General features: G+C 36.7%; 1 protein-coding gene across 3 annotated transcripts in view; it reads left to right on the plus strand.

The window, feature by feature from the left end:
* DPH6 (diphthamine biosynthesis 6) overlaps positions 1-18204 on the plus strand; it is a 193531-nt gene extending 175327 nt beyond the window's left edge. For all 3 annotated transcript variants that reach the window (XM_062494401.1, XM_062494402.1, XM_062494400.1), the window contains one exon: positions 18089-18204. In XM_062494401.1, the coding sequence (XP_062350385.1) occupies positions 18089-18204 (116 nt within the window). The remainder of the gene's footprint in view (positions 1-18088) is intronic.
* Positions 18205-22099: the final 3895 nt, after the last annotated feature.

Raw genomic sequence — 22099 nt, forward strand, 5'->3', positions numbered from 1 at the left:
CAATGTCTAACAAGATTGTGTGCCAGCAATCCTATAAATGTAGGGAAATATATCACTGTGAGTTAGAGCCTCTTGCTTTCACCAAAGCACATAAAAGTTTACTTGGGGACCCTTTATTAATAATTGCATTAGCTAGAGCAGAACCAATATATTAGTCTTAGCTAAATTTGGTTCTTTAGGGCTAAAAGTATATGCATTTATCTTACCTAACAGTGTGTATATGAAGTGCTTGGTCCATAAAAAATTACTTTCTACGGTGCATTCATTTAACTATGTTAGCTACACATTGCCCACCAAATGTCACCACTAAGACTTCCAGTGATATGCATATCCTTGGGCAGATTTAAATAGCTTCCTTTATTTTAATTACCTGTCAGAGAAAGCTTCTTCTTTTCCAACACTTAAAATTAAGCTTGGCCTAAAGACTAAATTTAGCCCTGCAGCCATTATAGATTTGAAGACCAGTCCCTTTTACAAGGGTTTTGAAATGTTCTCAAAGTTGCAAACATAAGAGGAAATGCAGGCTAAAAAGTAGCAGATCTGAGCGAGAAGCTTCCAGTTTATATTGTTGCTTTTCTGATTGTAACTGCTACTATTCGATTTCCTTTAAAACATCTTCTTTGCCAGAATTACTGAGTGGAAAACTTCTGTATTCTGTATCTTTTTAAAAATTAAACTCTTCTCAGCAATGGGAATGACAAGGAAAAGTTTACTGGACTAAGAGATTGTATTATGTCTCTAAATAAAGTATGTCTAAATCATTCAGCTGTTACACCTGTCACATTTTAGCTTCATTGTCTTTTATAAACATCATTTAAATTTCCACTTGAAGCTGATGTTTTGAGACTTGAAAACCACTCCGGAAGAATTTAAAATAGGAAGGATTAGCTGACCATTTCATGTAAGGGACTGTGCAATGAAGTTGTTTGCAGTAATAACTCATTTAACCAGAGGCCTGTATAAATTCCTTGTTACTGTTATAAAAAAGAGTGATGCAATTCACAGTTGCCTGGACAGCTCAGATAAGATCAATTTTGTCTAACTGCCTAAAAGAAGTTAACTGTTTTGTTTAACCTAATGACCTAGGTTCTTTGTGTTGGTTGACAGACAACTCCAAGGGACCCTTCATCGTATTTTGAAATGGAAAAACATTCCAAAAATAGTATTTTGGAACAGAGGCTGTTTTTCATCAGATGTTTAGCTTTTAAACTGTTAAATTACATAAGTATAATTCCATCCTAAATTTAAAACAAAATCTAGTTTGGTGCAAACCACTGGTTTTGAATTTGAAATTTTCCTATTTTAGAAAAGGTGTTTGCAACAGTCATACTAATGACTACAACTTACTAATGAATCACCATAAATTCTTTTAAGTAGTCCTCATAGATGAAAACAAGTCAGAATTAAAACCGTAATTTTGAAATTATGTCATTCATTTCAATGGACAAATCATTTTGGTAGATTTGTGGTGAAATGTAAAGGTGTCTCTACAGATATCAGCCCTTCTTACTGTTCCATGTCTGATTCTTTTAGAGAAAAGCCCAGCTACTAACTTTATTCTGCATCTCAAACAGCCTAAGTATTATATTTCTCATCTAGCTGCCAGATTTCCCAGCCAGTCTGACTGCTTGACAAAATTTTGTACAAGTTAAGAATACCCAGGTCCTAAAAACATGGTAGCTGTATAAATTATATTCATTTTACACTTGACTTTTCTCTAGTGTATCTGACTCTTTATTTAATAAGATAAAATAATATATTTCATTAAGAAGCTGCAGAATTCAGGGCTTGAGAATATAGTAGGTTTTAACAGGCCTATACAAAATGATGTGTAACTATTTAATAGAAAAAAAACATTAGTCTAATCACTTTTAGCATGAGTTATGTTCAGCCTGTAAACTCATTATTATTCATATGCTAAGGGATGTGTCCAATGATTAAGACCCCGAGGATTTATTGAAAAAATAATCTGCATTTCTGAAGAAAAAATAAGCAGTGGAGTATTTAATTCTAACAGATATGTTGTGATGCATGTCAAACCATCACTAACTCTCGGTTTTAAAAACAATATCAGCTACTTGCTTATCCATTGGCTGGTTCACTGCTATATCTGTACTGTACAGTCTTGATCTAATAATTGCTTATTATGCAGTTGTTTATCTGCTCATTTGAAACATCCTGAAATTCAGTCTAGCTCAGCAAATTGCTGTGCTTAAGGCATTTTTACATTCTAGGAAATTATAATATCCCCAGAAGGCAAAGAATTAATAATAAAAATCCTCTTTTGTAAAAGATTATCATTGCAGAGCAAATGGAGCAGATCTTCCCTGTCGTAGCACATTTAATATTCTCATTTTTTTCTATGAAAGTTTGATGGAAAGACTATGTGGGGATCACTGTTTTATTAACTTGTTAAGAGACAAATTTGCTGAACCAATGCAGCATATTGATTTCAGTGTCTGCTATATGGAAAAGCAGCAATAGTGATAGATGACTTCTAGACATTTCCAGATGAAAGTTAGACATTCTGAAGAATGTCTCATTCTTTAGACATTTTGTGATCTTGATATGTCTGTTTAGGCTGGCACTAAGGAGTTAATGATTCAGATTACAAGGATGTTTTCTTGTTTATTACTTAGAAGTTTTTCCTGCCTTCCAAATGATTTATTCCTAGTATGCCCACCCTTACTGAATACCTTGCAAAGGATCCATTTTGTCTCATTCTGTTGGAAACAGTATTTTGGTGAGTGGATTTCTGGTTTGATAGATAATAAACAGAATTAGAATACTGCATCCAGCACATTTTTCATGAGTTCTCAAATACTATTCAACCGATTTAGCATGCACCCATTTCTGGAGTGGGGGAGCTTAATCTAGTTCTTAAAATCCATCACATAATAAAGATTACTTGATCTAACTTCCTTTATAATTGCAAACATACAAAAGTAAATATTGTAGCTAATATATTTAAAGAGAAGAAAAAAGGTAACAATCAAATGAAACTGAGTTGTAATCCTCTAGATACTTTCCTTGAAGTTTTTCAAATTCACAAGCATACCTGTCCTCCAAGTTTTACTTTTGTTTCATATTTTGAGGGGAAAAAAAAATCTTACTGTTTAATCTAGGAGTTCAGTGCTGATTTTTCCCATTATTCATTTTCACGTTGCACCATTCAAGCATCAAGCAAAAACCAAAGATCTCAGAGAGTATGCAGGCATCTGTATTTCTTCACCCTACAAAATGAATGATTCATGTAGGCAAGGGCTGAAATCATAGCAACACAATTAAAAAATTAATATTCCTATATCTGCACTTTTAGCATATTTTTCTGCAAAAATATGTTTTGTGAGTTTCTTTCTTAGCTATCTGTGTTGTATCTCCTAGAGGTCACATGCCTTTCTACTAAGAAATCTTAATCATCTAGACAAAGAGTTTTTGCATTAGCAACATTAAGACTACAGAAGTAAGTAGTTTACAGGAATTATTTATGTATTTTTGGGCCAAGCCATCAGTAATATCTTCTGGATGTTTTTATAAAGCCTTGCCTTAGAATCTGTACAACAGATAGTTTGAATTTTTATCCTGACTTTCAAAAATATGAATAATTACAGAAATAGAAAGATGGAAATTTAAATAGAAATGCATATAGCATTTCCAAGTATGTAAAATTTACTTCTGACATAAATTTAGATCACTATTTATTACTTTTATGTAAGTTATCAGCAAAGGAGCTTTAGAAGTAGCAGACTTATATGTTCTTGTGGATATACAGGATATACAGTGACCTACTTTGTAGAGATGGACAGAACTGTGTCTGCAAAAATATTTAAAGTGGATCTCTAATGTAAAACATAATTTTAAAGAGTCTTACTGAAGCAGCATCTTTTACATAAGCTCTCAGATATACTAAAGCAGTAACAATTATTCATCAAGTGATCTCAAAGCATTTCATGAAGACAGGAAAGTACATTTTTTTATTCTACAAAATGGAAGTATGAAATCTGGAGTTTTATTTTACAAAGGATCAAGTATTTCAGTTGCTTAGAAACACAAAAATGAGACAGAAAGGTCCTGCCTTACACTCAAGGAGTGTGTCTATACACAACTGAAGCTTTTGCAAAATTAAATAAAGCATAGCTCTGTACATGTTCGTGAAGCCAAATAAATTGCCAAGGGTCTTCCAGCAACTCAATGGCAGAGCTGGCAGTGGCATTCCTGCCCCTTGGATCTTTGTCCTTTCCCTTTGACCATCCCTTCATCGATTGACTGAAACGTGAAATCATTGTTTTACCTATATCAACATTGGAGTAATAGGCAAGAACTGAGTATGGAGAGGAGGTTCATCTGAGGAACACTGACAACATGTGCAGAATGCAAGTGAGCCAGAAGCACTTTATGACACATTCAGAACCTGAATTACGGTTTTAGTAATCATCAGCTCCCCTTCTTCTCTGTCATTTCTTTATTTAATATATTGCATGCAAGAGACTTACCGTGCAAGTTTTACAAGCTTGCAATAAAAATATAACAACTGTTGTATTAAATTATTTAAGTTATAAACCATTGTAAAAAGCAGAAAAAGTTATATCCATGTGGAGACAGAAAAAATTATTGTGATGGAGTATAAAATATATTGTGCTGATTACTGCAGAATTTTTGCCCAGTTTAGCATATTGTAAATCCTTGGTTGGCCTTAAGAATGAAACTGCATGTAGATTTTTGTAAAGAATTGTGGCAAGCAGTTTAAGAAAAATGAATCTGAAATCAGATTTATAATTTAGAAACAAATCATCAAAAATGTGACAGCAGACAAAAAATATGTAAGAGGTCAAAAAGAGTGAATTGTGGCAAAGCAAATGATCAGTGTATTTAAAACTTAACCAACTTTTTATTTTAAGCAAGTAAAGTAGTATTTTATTCTTCAGTACTATGCTTTACTAAAGAAATACACCAATATCTTTGAATCTGGCTGTATTTGTGTTGGTATAATTTAAAAGTGCTAGATTTACCAAAATTAGTAACTACAAAGGGAAACAAATATATTTAGAATTAAGTCCTGACTATAAATGATAAGAACTATTTAATTTTCCTTTATTCTGCTTCTTTACTCCTGGTAAGTAAAAAATGAAACTGATTAAATTATCATGATTGATAATAATAGTAATCATCCTCTTTCACCTTTTGATCTTACCAGATTTTTTGGGAATTCTAATGACCTCAGGTGTTCTTGGGGCAGATTGTCAAGGAGTTTTCTTTGCCCTGTATAATTATTTGGCAGAAATTCAGTTAGGTAGAACATATTTTGTTGGCTACCTTTCTACCAAAATGGGCTTTCTGCAAAAGAGAAAAGGAGGCAATGTCCTCATTCTAATGAATCTTCATAACAGTGGTGTAATTGAAAAACTACCTTGCAAGAGAAGCATTTTAAAAAGAAAAGCCAACTTGTTCAGCTAATGCAGAGTAGAAAATACTGGTAACACCACTCTAGTGGTGATGTTCCAGGTATGACATTCCTAGGACATAAGGTATCAGTGTTGAACCAAAGAGAGGGCTGTGTGGGTAGCTTAGCTTTACTTTAAAACTGACATCTCTTAAACAATTTATTTCTCTCTACCTGTACTGCAAAATTGTTTAAACCAGATCTCATGCTGTTTAAAGATCACATCTTTAAACAGAACAAAGCACAAGGATAAATTATGTTCTCACTATGCCTGAGAGGTTGGGCTTCTGTTGGTAGAAAAGATAAAGGTCACCCTTCCATCACTTGCACTTCATGTTTCTTAAAAGTGGTTAAAGCACCACATACATTTTTCTTCGGTGCATTTTCAATTTCATTAATCCAGTATCTCTTCGAGCTAACGTAGTTCTTAACAGAAATGTATCTTAAGGCTCCAGAAGCAGAAATTGCTGTCAAAAGAACCAGTGGTCCAGCAGAGGACCTGTCAGTGCAGCTGACTAACTGGTCACTTGTGGGTCCTAGCCCATCTGACAGGTCTAGGGGCTGAACCACCTGGGTGAACCTGAAACCTCTAAGCAACAGACCAGATCTGAGCAGCTTCTCCATTTACTGCTGAGCTGTGCTGTGTACTTTACCTGTCACACAAAATGTAAGAGTTACAGGAAGCACTGTGGTTTGTGTAATCCCAAAAGGCATTGTACAAAGGTTTTTGGGTTTGGTTTGGGTTTTTTGTTTTGGTTTTTTTTTTTTTTTTTGCTTTTAAACAGATGTTTGAGACCATGTATTTTGGTGAAGAAACAATCTTCCTTTTTAAAAATACCTGTATTTGTACGATAATTTAATTTCATTGCAGACTTTCCTGATACACTGTGGTATAAAATATATAGGAATATTCAGTAAGAAATCATAGTACAGTAAGAAATCATAGTACGGTTAGATGTATAGCCTTATGACAGATAGAATATTTTGTTATAAAGTCCACAGGTAACTTTCAGATTACCTGTAAACAACACCACCTATTGATGGTGGAAGAAGAGCAGAGGTCTCCAAGCAGTGAAGTTGTTTAACAACATAGCAGGTGGAATGTGTGCAGCACTGCTCTTCTGGGACTGTGACTTTAATTTCCAGAGATCCAAGAGCAGCCCAAGCAAAGGATGATTCAGTTCTTTGCCACTGTAATGTTGTTTTTAAGTGTCCTCACTGTGGTGTGTTCTCAAGAGAAGGGGTTTATGCTGGGTCACCATTTGGGGTCAGTTGCTGGCTTTTCTACAAGTTACCTCAACAAATCATGTAATTCTTCCACTGTTTTCTGTGGCTCAGTCTCCTACCTGTCCTATGTTCCTTTTTCAGCGCTCAAGTTTTTTGTGTCAGTGGTAAACTCTTGGTGGTAGACTTTGTCTGTTATTTAGAGTTTATTTAGTGCTCGATAAAATGACAAGTCTTGCTGAAGGCTTTTGTAAATTATGCTATTAATAACTTCGAGTTAGAGCTAAAATGACTTGCAGCTCAGATTGCTATGTGGCCAAGTTACAGACCCTTTTTCTTTCATTTTGCTGTTGGCTGACACAGCTGAATGACTCTCCCAAGCCTCCTGTTCCCAATTCTGTAACAAACTATGAGCTCGTATTACACAAGGAAGCACTAGCACTGAGATTTATTTGTCATCCTTGGAGGCCATGAGGAGGAACCTAAGACTTTCATCTCTCTCTTTTTGTTCCTTGGCTATAGGGAGTAAGAGGGTACTGATATCTTGGGTCACTGCCATACAGGATAAAAATCCAATTAATGTAAATCTGTCATATCAAGGGGAAGTAAGTAGTGCGGCTATCAAGAGCCCACATATTTCTGGGTGGTTCATCAGCAACCTTTGGCAGCACAGTTTCCCCAGTAAAACAGAAGCTGGGTTTTGTTCCACCTCTAAATACTGGTCTACCCTTTTTTAAGCCTGCTCTGGCTAATTTTACATAAGTATCAGCTGCAGAAGTAATGAAATTTTAGTTATTTGTTGACTCACTCAGCACAAAAGGCAATGAATGCCATGACCACTCTGTTACATCTTCCCAAGCAGCTTTGATTAAACTGCTGTGAAGCCAGACCTGGATCAATATGAATGATCCTCATCGACCTAATAATGTATTTAACATGTTCAGTGCATTTTTTTATCTGTTTCTGTTCGAATACACTGTTTGTATTAATGCAGGAGACTGATTTAAACTTTCAAAGTTCTTTACAATGGTAAACATTAGAAATAATCTCATTAGTTTGCAATGGTACTATATATAAATATATAATCTACCATGCAATCTCCTCAGTAGGTGCAAATTAGCATAGCTACCATTTAAAGTTGTTGAGAATCTGGCATAGAAACTGAAAACAATTATGCCATCAGTATTATTTTAAATGATCTCATCTTAACTTGACATAAAGCAAGTGCAACACGATCTTCTCTGTACCCAATCAAAAGATCCTTATGACAACATCTTTTAGAAAGCTTTTCTATTATTTGTATGTAGACTAAATTCTTCTGGCAGCAGAAGTATGTGGTGTCCTCTAGTTATATAAACATCTCTTTGTGGTCCAGCCTTTTGGATGTACTTTGTCCAGTCAGGTATTTCTTTAACCCACTGACTTTGAAGACTCTTTAGCAGACTTCAGTAAACGAACAAATGTGGAAGCTGCACCAAACACATCACTTGGGCATGTCAAAGCACTTAACAAACATTGTTACAACTTAGTCCATGTGTAACCACTGAAGGACATATTTGCTTCAGTATGTCTCATGACAGCTTCTTAAAAAATATACTTAAGTGAATTTAACACTTGTGAAAGGTGCCAGATTGACAGGCCCTAGAGATAAAAGTTCTTGCATTACCAGCAGGCACAGCCGGGCTTCCCACACACGCTGCCCCACCAGTGTCCCCAACCCTACCTGAAAGGCACAGCATCCAACTGTCCTACAGCTTGCAAATCTGCCCATCTCATGCTCCTGGACTATGGGCCGACAGTCAGTAGCTGTAATTCGACCCAAGGGTGATAAACCAAGTTCCATAATTACTGCACAGGTGCTGTTGCAGTTGATCATTTTCACACCAAGTTTTCAACTAATCTGGAGGGAAAAAAAAAATGAAGTACATGTTTATCTGATTTAGAGTACAACAAAAACGTGTGTGTGAGCCTCTAGTGTATCCTGGGGTTCTATCTGCCCACACAGGCACATTCAGGTGAGACTATATGAGTGAACAAGCACATACACATGCCGTGAAGTGCATTCTTAAATGCCTCCTGAAAAATGGGTCTTCACTGCTTCCTATGTTTGTAATAATCTGTCTCCATTCATAACTCATTGCTGCTTGGTGTCATTACAGCCCATCCTCCCCAAAGATTCTGGACACAGCTGGCATACAAATTCAATAACCATCCACCCCATAAAGAGATTGGATCATTACAGGGTTGAAGGATAGCACACAGGGAAAACAAGCTTGTGATCTTTGCACTCTGTCATGCTTTTAGAAAAAGCTCAAGTTCTTCTCTGAGTGATTGTACTTGGAAAGTTCAGTCCTTCGTTCTCTTTGAAATTATATTTAGGCCTCACTCTGAGTATTGGAAGGGCATGCTTAAGTGTTTCTTTATTTAGTGCAGAAGGCTAATGATATTTTAAACAAAAGTGCACATTTATAACCTTGTATAGGCCGATTCTCAGTCTGCATATAGGACATGACTAAAAACAGAACCCTGAAAAACACACAGCAATGAGTTTTCATGTTCTGCTATTCTCTAAGCTGTAGCTAGCAGCTTGAAAGAATTATTATGGAAGCCAAATCTTAATTCTTTCTATTGAGAAACAGCCCTAACTAATACATGGAGGAGCTCAGCAACATTTGTTTATCTTTAAAAGAGTCATATTTATTTCTGCAACTTGCCATTGATGTGCATGATAACATATCTAACTGGATTGGTACTGTGTGCACTTTGGAAGGTAACTACTAAAGCTGGGTGGCTTATAGCTCTTTTAGAGATGGCATTTGGGTCTGAAATTGTAATTGTTCTAAATATTCATCTATTTTATGATTATTATTGCCTTATTTCCTTCTCAGAATTTCTGGTGTATCTGTAACACTGTGCAACTTCAGGAAGCATCCCTACAAGCCTAAGTCCATACTACACCTAAGATGAAGTTTAAGTTTTAAAATTTCAGAGGAAATTCACAAGAGAATGTATACTTGGAAAAGAATGTTTTAAGAGGTAGTGTCCATGAACTCTGCTTGAATATATTGCCTCACCCAACCTCAATTTTCCTGTGTAGGCTGTCTACTGTTAAAAAAAAGACCATTTTAGGTCTTTTTCTCTTTCACAGGTTTTGTCTCTTTAGTACTCTTAGTTTCACGTTTTATTCAACCTAACTTCATATATTCCATGTACCTGAGTCATGTTTGCTTTTGGACTTTTTGGGGGTTTTTTTGTTTGTTTGTTTTGTCTGCTTGCATTTGTATAGTACCCTGATGGCATTTTCTTTCCATTCATTTTATCCAATAGTTCCTAATTTTGCCTATATCATGTTATAAATTTCACTTCCACTGGCTACTTTTTACCTGCCAGTACTATTAAGTCTTTCTTCATCACTTTTTTAATATTTTTGACCTAGTAGCTGGCCTTTTGGTTTCAGAAAGACAAAAGGCTTTTCTTGTCTGCTAATGAGAGAGGAGGAGGGCAACACCAGCAACCTTCTCATACAGAATGACAATTCTCCACTCCCAGAAAGATGCAGAGGAAGAGAAAAAGATGTTTGCCATTTTTTTCTAAGATGCACAGTATACTTGGGCACCACTGAAAACACTATTTAGAAGGAAAGGCTTCCTAAAGTTTGCCTACCCCCTTCTGAAGCTTTTTCTCAGTTCATTAGTTGAAAAGTCTTTATAGATGTGAAATATGCCTTAATTTTGATTTTTAAAGGCTAGAAACTAGAATTCCTTATTAGGGAATGATAGGAGATAGGTTCTTTCAGGACTGAGTTAAACAGAAGCCTTCAGAATAATAGAAAGGGGTTGGTTCATTCCCATCTTCATGTAAATTGAATTACAGGGTTTAGTAAGTGAAACAGATCATAAGATAAACCCGCAGAGGCCAGGAAGCACTAATTAACGCCCACAGTGAGTAACTTTTTGAAATTGGTCTTTAATCAAACTTTGCTCTGAAAACAAAACAAGGTATTGTGGCAGCTTGATAAAAGAGATGCATCACCAAGGCTGACAGGCCCACAATCAAACCAATACTAAAAATAACTGTTTTGTCTACTAATTTTCTTTCAAATGCTAAAAAAATGCATGAGCTACAGTCTAAAAAGACTTGTGCAGTTACTCAGCCAAGTGACTCAGCTCTAGAAAAGTGAGAGTCCTGTAAATGCTAATGCCCTCCCTGATTACAAGTCAGGCCTTTTTCTTTCCCTCACCTTTCTGTTGAAACAGAGGAGCAGCAGAGAGAGTTGTGAGGCTGTGAGAAGAAGAGGCTCTGGATTCCTTCAGAGTCGATAATTTTACACCAGCTGTCCCTTTCCTCTTGCTGCTGGTGGTGCAGGGTTCAGGCATCCTGACTGACTTACTATGTGGATTAAGATAAACCAATCACTCATTTCTCTTGTATCTCACATGAACAGTAAGGTCTGTGACTGCTGCCTTTTGCAACTTCTCACTAAATCTGAGAGCAGGAGTTATCAGTATGGCATACAGGGAAACACAGCTCATTTTCCTCCTTTCTTTACATCTGCTCAGCTGTAGGAAGAGTTGCTACAACTCCTGTGGGTACCCATCAAGCCTAGAGCAACTTTCATTATGTTTTCACAGTAGCCTGCTCAAAACATTGGTAGAACTTTTAGGTTTGGGATAGATTCCAAAGGGACAAGAAGTCCACTGCACAAACAAGACTAGCAGTAAAATAATAACAGAGCACTAATATTCTCTTTATAGCAGATTTTCCTCTTGGCACAAAAAAGATACGGACTTGTTGAAGCAGGTCCATAGGAGGATCACAAAATGGTCAGAGGAGTGGAACATCTCTCTCCTGTGAGGAAAGACTGACATAGTTGGGGTTATTTAGCTTGGAGAAGCCTTGAGAGATTGTTTATTGGCCTTTCAGTATGTACAGGAAGCTTATTAGAAAGTAGATGGTAATGGTTTTAAAGTAAAAGGAGGTAGATTCAGATTAGATACAAGGAAGAAATCTTTTACAGTGAGGGTGGTGAGATAATGGAACAGGTTGCCCAGAGAGATGATTGGTGTCTCATCCCTGCAAACTTTTCAGGTCAGGTTGAATGAGGCTCTGAACCACCGGTCTGGTTGAAGTTGGCTCTGCTTATTGCAGGGGAGGGGAACGGACTAGATGAGCTTTTAAAGTTCTCTATTTAATGATTCCATTATTTCTCTTGGTGAATGCTCTGCTGGGTGAAGTGTTGCCCTCCTATGTCCAAAGTGACAGAGTCCTATCAGTCTGGATCCTAATTACCATATCCTTCACAAAAGAGGTTGCAGTCATTGAAAATGGTACTCCAGTATTAGGAACTAGCTGAAAGAGGATGGCTAACACTTGCCTTAGTGCTTCCAGTACAGGCTGTATTTTCATCTGTTAGGTGGTTACTTGAAAAAGGTATTTGCATTGTTACAACTAAAACTAGTTTAGTATGAAGTGAAAGAAGTCTATCAGTATAGGTGGGTCCGTGTGAGGAATTCTTGGAGATAGGTTTTTATGAAAGAATTCTTTGCAAATACAGACATGCAGATCTGGCTGCTTTGGCAACTGACCAGGCATATGATTTGAGTTCCAACCACATCTACCATTCCCTCTGTAATTTCTTTCTTTGTTAATTTTGTGGTATGCATATTTACAAGTAGGCCTGAAACAGTAAATCTGGGTTGGTTTTTTTTTTGTTTGTTTGGTTTTTTTTAAGTCTAAATTATACCAGTTACATTTTTGTTAACAAATGTTATTGTGTATTTCACCATTCAACAAGAAAGTTAGTTCATTTATCAGTTGTTGTCATTGAAAGGAGAGAAATCTAGACACAGTTTAAAAAATCTCAACTACATAGATTGTGTTATGAAAGTTATGTAGCAAAGAATGTGAGTTGTTTTATAGTCACAGTTCCAAAGACTGCCTTAGGAAATCAGAGGTTTTAAGTGGCTTCACAGCCTTATCCGAATTCCTACTGGTCATTTGTCTCATATATCATGGCTACAACAAATTTCCCCTCAATTCAAGGCAACTGCTTAACTTGTATTCAGATAAATATCCTAGGCCAGAGTGACTGAAGTGCATCATCAGTATTCCATGAAGCAGCTTACATCAGTTTTGAAAAACTGGTCCCTTAATAGTATAATGACCAATGTGAAATGTCATCAAAATGGTAACAAAAAGTGTACGGCACCATATGAAAAGCCAAGCATTGGACTGTGGAAAATATCTGCATTGTGGTTTAAAATCCTTACAGCTGCAGGAACAAAAATAATCAGCACAAAATCATATCTGGCCAAATAACTCCCTTTTATATTTCAACAGTATATTCTTGTTTACTGGGTTTGATTTTAGTTTGGATAGAAGGCCATTAATTGCAATGATGCAAGCAAACTAAGCAAGTTTTTTTTTCCCAAATCTTACATTCCACTACATGATTTTGTATTAAGAAAAATATGTTAAAATCCCTGCACTGTAAAAAACAGACAATATTTTAAAGCACAGTTTCTGTTCTTGCTGTGGTTGTACACCACAGAGACAGTCAGCTGGGATGTTTAAGAGAGGGAGGGGCATCTCCAGTTCCTCAGGTTTCACCTTTTCATTGCACTGCCTGATCATTTAAGGCAGAGGATTGTTCCAGACAGCTTTAATTAAACTATGCTGTGAAACTGTATATAGATCAATGGAAATGATCCATAACAAGCTAATCATGTATTTAACAGTGTTCAGTCCAGTTCAATCACCTTCTAACATTTCTGTGGTTTTACACTCATGTGGCAAAGCCCTGAATGTGTATATGTATTTTTAATCCATCTCATTAGTGACCATATGCTTTGGCTTCAAGGGAGACAAGAACTGTCTGCAATCTGCCAGGGATTTAGGGACATCAATAATTTGTGAATAGTCATGTTGGTACTGGTCGAAGGGTTAAGTGTTCTGCACACCAGGGGCAGATCTTTTGGGACCGGAACTCTTAGTCAACTGTTAGGAACATGATCCCCTCTGATGCATCTTTTCAAAGTACATGCTGTATGTCAAATCTCTGCAGCAGAAGCAATGGAGTTTTATTAGCTCAGGGATTTAAAAACCTGCTCTAAGCAATGTAACAGTATCTTATGGTTAAAAAGTGAAGGAAAGATAGTAGCAATATGAAAGTGATTTTTTATGTACTGGGCTAAATGTGATCTTCCTTCTTGCTACCATTTTCCTTTTTGCTACCATTTTCCTTTTTCATATGAGCTATTAGATTACTACTCCCCTGCAGATATACAGTGAAGCAAGAGTATGGCAACAATAACAGGGACCTGATTTTGAAATTGTGGATTCTGTGGCCTCACCTGATACTGCCTAAATCCTGTTGGGGCAAGTGACAGCAAAGGTATAAAAATCACATCCTTGTCTATTGGAATGATCCTTTAGGAGTCATTTCAGAGCACTGATTTTTTTCTGCCTAGTTTGAAAATCACCTTTAAAAACAATAGTTTAATAGTTTACACTCTTAGTTTGTGCAATGTTATGGGGAAGGGCTGCTAAGTCAGCATGAGAGATCATCAAATTACTGATTTAGGTATCCTGTCTTAACAAAGCAATGGCAGAAATAGATGGTAATGCCAGAAAACACTGAATAAATTTTGTTCATTTTTAAGTTTTAGTTATGTCCATATTCTTCAGCTGTACCCAGGTTAAAAAAAAAAAAAGCACAGGAAGATGCTTCATATGGAACCTGCTCCCTGAATTTCTGTGTGTCATTTGGGAGCAGAGGGATCCATCTTGCAGGATGAAGTTCATCTGCTTTGAGGAAATTCCATGTATTTACAGTCATAAAATCTTAGGATGGTTTGGCTGGAAGGGACCTTAAAGACCATCCAGTTACAAACCCCCTGCCTTGGGAAGGGATGTTTCACTAGACCAGATTGCCCTGAGCTCCATCCAACCAGACCAGGAGCACTTCCAGGGCTGGGGCATCCACAGTTTCTCTGGGCAACCTGTTCTAGTGCCTCACCACACACAGTAAAGAATCTTCTCCTAATATCTAATTTAAAACTACTCTTTTTCTGTTTGAAGCCATTTTCCCCTTGTCCTATCACTACAGTCCCTCTCCATCTTTTTGGTAGGGTCCCTTTTGGTACTGGAAGGCCACAATAAGGTCGCACTAAAGCCTTCTCCTTTCCATGCTGAACAAACCTAATTTTCTCAGCCTTTTCTCACAGGAGATGTGCTCCATCCCTCTGATCATGTCAGTGTTCCTCCTCTGGAGTCACTGCAGCAGGTCCATGTCGTTCCTGTGCTGGCACCCCAGAGCTGGGGGCAGCACTGCAGGTGGGGTCTCACAGAGCAGAGCAGAGGGACAGAATCCCCTCCCTGGCCCTGCTGCCCACGCTGCTTTGGATGCAGCCCAGGACACCCTTGGCTCTCTGGGCTGGCAGTGCCCATGGCTAGGTCATGTCCAGCCTCTCAGCCAGCAGCACCCCCAGGTCCTTCTGGGCAGGGCTGCTCTCCATCTGTCCATCCCCAGCCTGTGCTGGTACCAAGGGTTGCCCCAGCCCAGGTGCAGCACCAGCACTTGGTCTTGTTAAAACCCATGAGATTCCCATGGATCCACTTTGAGCTGTTTTGTAATGGCAACAAGGACATAGATTTCAGGCAGCATGGTGTCTTCCAGCTCTTCCTGTTTACATGCTGCATGCATTGGTGTAAAGGCAGCTCAACTGGGCTGTTGCCTGTGTCAACTTCCTAGAGGAACACCCTTTAATTTCTTTGAGATATTTCCTTCATGTTTCCCTGTTGATTTCTGTTACCTCAGGAGTCCCTGGCTGGTCTCCATAAAACTGCAATTGTGCTGCAACGTGGCTAGCATAATTAGTGTGGACTCTCACAGGAAATGAAAACATCCACAATGTACACCACTTGTTTGCTTCTTGATAATTAGATGGTTTTGCTTGTACTTAAACATTCTGTATCAGGGCAGTTTAAATAGCTTTAAGACTGACATCAGTCATCTATAGCTTCTATTAAACCTCCAGTAAACACATTGTAACCCTTTGTCCTTTACTTGTTTTTGCTTTTAAAATAAAATTTTATTAGTATGGCACACAACTGAGCAAGCATTCCCACACATACTATAAAAGGAAGAACATTTTTGGCAATCTTCGTATACAAACAAAGAGTTACATATTCAAAAAACACTCATGGCCAAGGCTCTTATTTATCTAAAAGCATATTTTGAATGAGTAAAAAGAAATAAATAGTGTCTTTATTAATTTACCATCATTAAAAATATACAATTAGTATTGGAAGATTTAGAGTAACTTATTATCGCAGGTAAAATACATAGCTGTCAACTTTTTTAGTTTGCTATAATTGCATAGGTTGCCGCAGAATTACTAATTGTGCATTGTCTTCCGTGAGACAGTTTTACTGTTTTAGAAGATCCAGTCTCTGCTTTTTAGGGGAAGTTTGCATAAGCAGACTTTAATCCAGAATTTTTAAGTGTATAAATATGCACATCTAAATTACAGTGCTTTCATATCAAACTAATTGATTTGTAAATACAGTAAAATATTTAGAGGCATATGTCCCAGATTTTTATCCACATTTCATTTATGCATGTAGGCACTGGCAATAGAAAAGGCACTGGTCGTCAGGAGAGGTGGCTCTTCCTGCTTGGCAAGCAAGTCCACTAGGGCACATTCTAATGTACATATTAAAGGCTATTTTGGCCACCTCAAACCCACCAAAGAATGGAGTTCTATTTCCAGATAGTCCCACTTTAAAATTCATCCTTTAAAAGGAATACCTGTACTTGTATGGGTAGCTTTTAGTGCTGATTTCAGCTTTCAAGCCTGTGCATAAATTGTTGCAGTCTAAAATCATATTTCCACAATTTTAATTGATGAAAAAAAGAAATGTAATTTTAATAGGATGGAATCAATGATTTTGAGGTGTCTTGTCTTTACCCCTTCCACGTAATGCCTTCTGAGTCAGCCTAGCCATAAAGTTTTCTAAAGTAAAATGTTTCAAGAAAAATGCTAGTTGATAGTTAATTACTGGGTCACTGCTGAATATCTGTAATGCAGAGAATGAGTTCCTTTTTACACAGCAGATGAAGAAGTCCTTTGACCTTTGAGATGACTGTTGATCTTTGGCTCACCCTTGTCCATCTTCACCTCCAAAGTCAATGCTAATACAGAAGAAAGCCAACAGAATTTCAGAGGACTGGTACTGTCTGCAATATTTTGTAGGCAGCATTGCCATTATTACATTAATTTATGCTACTGCTGCCAAATAAAAAGAGGAGTTTTGGCTTCAGTGAATACAATTGCAAAATTCCTGTTTTATCCTGGATGAGGTAACACTTTGACTGAACTGCCTATTCACAGTTTCACAGGCAGTGACGCCAAAAAAAAAGCTCTGACAGTCTGCAAGTTCTGCCCTCTTTACACCCTTTCTAGCCAAGATTGCTTAGTGTTATAAAGAATTGCCATAATCTCAGAAGCTGATGACAGAAGTAAGTTATTGAAACAAGAACCTTTTCAGGCTATACCTTATCATTAGGAAATGTGGGTCATTCAGCGGGTTTTTGGTAGTTTTCTTTAGGGTTCTCTGTGGCTTGATTTCTAGCATGTTCACTGAGGCTGAGCACAACCAAGACTGTCTTGATGCCAAGTTCAAATTTTCCATTCTTCACTTTTCTTCTGTATTCTAATTCGATCTTCTCAATTATTTCTGTTCCCATAATGGACTTTTAAATTTGCAAAATTCTGCCACACATACCAGTCTCTTCAGAGCTTCTCATAGCCATATTCTGTATTTTCAGCAGTTTGAATCTTACGGTAATTCCAGATATTCAGTCATATATGTTGTCATTCCTGGACTTCCTCCATTATGTCTTCAAGACAGCATGCATCCATTGACAAAAAATTGAAATGAAGTTCATAATGTTTTTAAAAATTGTCCACTTTAGCTTCTTCTCTTTTGATTGATACCCCACAATGGGATCTGAGAGAAAAAATTCATTTTCAGACAACTATGTGCTGATCATCCAAGTCTCGAAAATAACAAAGAACTGATTTTTAGCTGGCCTTTTGGTATGTTTACTACCTGCTCTAGTTCAGTTCTCTGTATCTGTAATCAACAGACTACTTAGTCAAGGTTGAGAAATATGCATTGAACTGTTTCGCTGAATTCTGGCTTTAGGCAACAAAATCTTTAAAAATCATTTCAAATTATTCAAAAAGTAGGTGGAAGATTTTCCATCTATAGAAAGTGAAAATTTAGGAGCTGTATTTCACTTCCTTTTGTTAATTGCTAGTCCACAATAATTTTCAGAAAAGTATTGAGAAATCATTCTTAAGAGATAGGACACAGTAAGACAAGGGGAATTCATTAGTTGTTTTGTTTCTATTTTAGGACTGCAAGAACACCTTGAAAAATATTTGGAAGAGAAGACCCCAGCTCTGATTTTAGTACCTGTGGTGGATTTACCCGACAAAGATGTTATTCATATAACATGCTGGCTAAGCTAGCAGTTCAAAGGAGATGAGTTGATCTCAAAACACTCATACGTTCCATCCAGGAGAGAACAAAGGAAAGAGTTGATGCTGACTCCATGGGATACTTTCATGAGCCAGTATTGTTTGATTTAAGCGAAGTTGTATTATTTTGTTAATGATGCCTCATGATCTGTAACAGAGTCAGGTTTGTATGAAGAATAAAGTTTTCTTTTAAAAATAATGTATTTTTTTCTGACTTGTTTTGAGATGTCTGCAGGTTATAGCAGGTGACTTCTGGGAGATGCAGTTGGTCTGATCACACTGGTTCTTTGTTTGATGTATTCAGGTTTGGTTACAATACACCAATTGCAGCTTTAGATCATATGGATGGAGGTGAAACTAGAATATTGCCTCCAATGCTGTTTTAGGGACTGGATTCCTTTCAATTCTATATTGAATTTACTCACTTCAGGCCAACTTACAAAAACCTTGTTTGTGGCCAGATTTTAACCATTTCCTAGCACCCAGGAAGTAGTAGGTATTTAGGATGGACATTTTACTGAAACAAATAATGGAAATTATGGCCAGACAGTAGGGTTTGCCTCCTTGCTTTCTAATCCAGGGGTATTTTTGTGTTTTATATCTGGAAGATAGCTGTTATTAAAGAGCTACCAACATTCAGGTAACTAGCAGCTACCAGTATTCCAGCTATCATAAACCCTGGGCTTCAGTTTTCTCCAGAAAATCAACAGGAGTTTTATCACTGTTTTCACTAAAACAGACACACAGATGAAACTCCTGTCAATTTCATTACCACTGATATTTTACCCATTATATAAGGTCACTATAGAAAAGAAAGCTTTTTGGACTTTGCTTGAAACAGTAACGCACTGCAGAAAAATCTTACTTTCAGACAGACTACAGAATTAAATCTTCAAGAACGAGTATCAAACCTGTGCCTTGCCTGTATTCTGCATCTATATATTCTCACTGCTTCTCTTCCAGAGTGTGAGCACTGGAGCTAGGAGACCAGCACTCAAGTTAGGCTTCTCTATCCCCAGCATATATCTGAGATACCTTCACAAAAGTCAGCTGTATGGCAGGACATTCACCTTGAGGTGACAACGAGGTGGACTTAGCACTCCAGTTTAATTATCTTACCCACTATCAGAAATGCACTTGGCAGCACCTTATATAAAACAAGAGACTAAAAATAAGAGGAACTTCCTGTGTTACAACTTCTACATGCCCAGCATACTATGCTGATCAATATTTGAAATTAGAAACTGTTAAATGTTTTTCCTTATTATTGCTTCCAATATTGTTGCTTCCAATATTATTGCTTCCAATTATTTCTTTAGAAATAATTACTTTTTTCACAGATGTTTAAATGTTTTTGAAAGGAGCAAGGCAAAGAGTTTTTTATATAACAGTGTATAAATAAATGGTTGTATTAAATTTCTTAAGGAAAAAGGGATGAATCTGTTAACAATACATTAGTTGATTAGTATTCAGGATCATTTTTAGGTTAGACTTAAACATATTTGATCCTTTCCCACGACCAGAAAAGGACTCGTTAATACCTGGATATGCCTGGTTTATTTGAATTCTACTCTTTTAGAAACCTAAATCATTTACTCACTTCTCCCTGAAAATAACAGTATTTTATTACTCTCAGTGTGAAGTATCCATGGGCCAGAGACACAATGGACTGTAAGAGAAGAGAAGATGTACTTTCAGAGAGATAAGGATGAAACTTATTTTTTCATTGATGTCTATGGAAACCAAAGAGATGGCATAAGTTTCACTGTAGCAGTCATTTTTTTTACCTTGAGTTTAAAAAAGATACTGAAACACGTTGATCTTAGTTTTTGTACTGTTTTTACTGTACTGGATACTTTATAGGTGGCAGGATATTTGCTCCTAAATAAAACAGCTTTTCCTGCAAGTCTTCCTACAAGATTCATGACTCGAACTAGCCTGCTTTTTTTTCTCATTAGAGCTGCATTGAGAAATGGCAACAGAATGCATTGGTCTGAAAAACTGTGTGATCTTTTATTTTTCTCTCAACTGAAAGCAAACCTTTTTTTTTATTTGTTTTTGTTTTTGTTTGTTTGTTTTGGTTTTGAGAAAGAAATGGAATTTCAACAGGTTTAAATTGTGAATATGTAAAAAAGAACAGTTTGCTGTCTTTTTCTCCTAGAGAGGCTTCAATTTCTGAGTGGTGTGAATGACCAAAACTATAAGCTGTAAAACTATAAAACTACACTGTTTTAAGTATGAACAAGGCCATTTGTGCAACGTTGATATGCAAAGTAGGTGAGTAAAGTGTTGTGCCATAGAGAGGCCTAAGATTTATAATAGAGAGAAATAGCACCATTTTATCTGCCTTAAGATGCTGTACTTCCATTAGAATTACTGGGTCCTACTATGAATAAGATGTTCCAGCAGAGCTTTCTCTGTAACAAAGTGGTGGCTGAAGACGTGGAGAGATGGGTACAGACATACACACACACACACAGACATACACATGGTTTAGTGAAAAGAAGGAAAGACATCAATACTCAAAATTTATAGATATGTGAGAGGGGGTTGTGGTTTTTGTTACGGGATTTTTTTTCACAGCAACCTTTGTGGAGTGATTACTCCAGCAAGTTTTAATCTTGAGACTATAAATTCCTGTATGTGCTAAGACACTGGTTTTGAGGACTTTGTATGCATACAAATTCTTCTGTTTCTCTGATTTTTACTAAGCCTGCAGGAAAATGTTCTGTATATTTATTATGATACAAAATGTTGGCTTATTCCAGCACCCCTTATGTTAATGGCTGGAAAAAATGTCTTTTAAAATGTTACCCAAAATTTTAATTTTTAGTTTCTCTGCTTAACAGGTGTTAGAATGTCTTGCAAATCTTCTCTGCTTCCTTTTTTTTTCCCAAGAAGTAATCTATGTCTTGTTAGAGATCTCTGTGTCCATAAAATTTTGTCTCCTTCCTACTTTTAAAAATCTCTGTATATCAATTTCTTTAATTGCTTGAAAGTATGAACCAAATGGCTCTGTAAGACCAAAACTGATTTAGTAACTTTGTGCTGTACTCATTTCAAAACCCAGTGATGGCAACAGTGCCAGTGAGCCTTTACAATGCACATGGCTAAGCTGCTATAAAGGCACCAGAGCTGATCTTCCTAAATAGATTTTAAAACGACATTGAGATAGAGATTATTTAATTATTTTTTTTCCCTGTGAGTTTTCCAGTTAGGTAATTCAGGAGCTGATTTGTTACAGCAGATAGCATGGGTGCATCTTTCCTCTTAGCCTTCAGAAGTCTGATGAGTACTGGAAGGAGAATGTCTCCTGAGTATTAGAGAGGTAATCTGAAGCAGCTCTTCTCCTTCAAGGACATCCTGTTCAATCCATTATCTCCTGTCTATGTGCAGAGTCTAGTCTATCAAAATACAGTGACTGAACAATAATTTTATTTCAAATAAATGAGTGCAGTGGTTTAATAAAAGATTTCTACTGCATGGTGTAATAGTTCTCTAGATGAACACTGTCATGGTTTAGAAATCCTAAAATACAGAAACTTTTCATGTGTCTTAGTTAAATCTTTGTTATTTCTTTCAGAGTAGATTTCCTGAAACAAATCTAGTTTGTTCTGTGTATTAAAGTAAAACTGTTCTGAGATCTCTGAGTACTAACTGGCACTTATTATTTAAGTAACCTGCTTTTATTATTATAAATGTCTGGCATTGAGAATACATATTAAGAATACTTGACAATTTACTAATTTATGATCTTTTTACTTGTATTTTAATATTTCTGGCAAGCCAGCCTGTGTTGATGTATTAGACAAACATTCAAATTACAGACTTGAGATCTTGAAAGCTTCTTTTTTTCAACTTTCATCTGAACACTGAATATTTTTGA

This window comes from Cinclus cinclus, chromosome 6 (assembly GCF_963662255.1).
Source record: "Cinclus cinclus chromosome 6, bCinCin1.1, whole genome shotgun sequence".
In the NCBI taxonomy this organism is placed as follows: domain Eukaryota; kingdom Metazoa; phylum Chordata; class Aves; order Passeriformes; family Cinclidae; genus Cinclus; species Cinclus cinclus.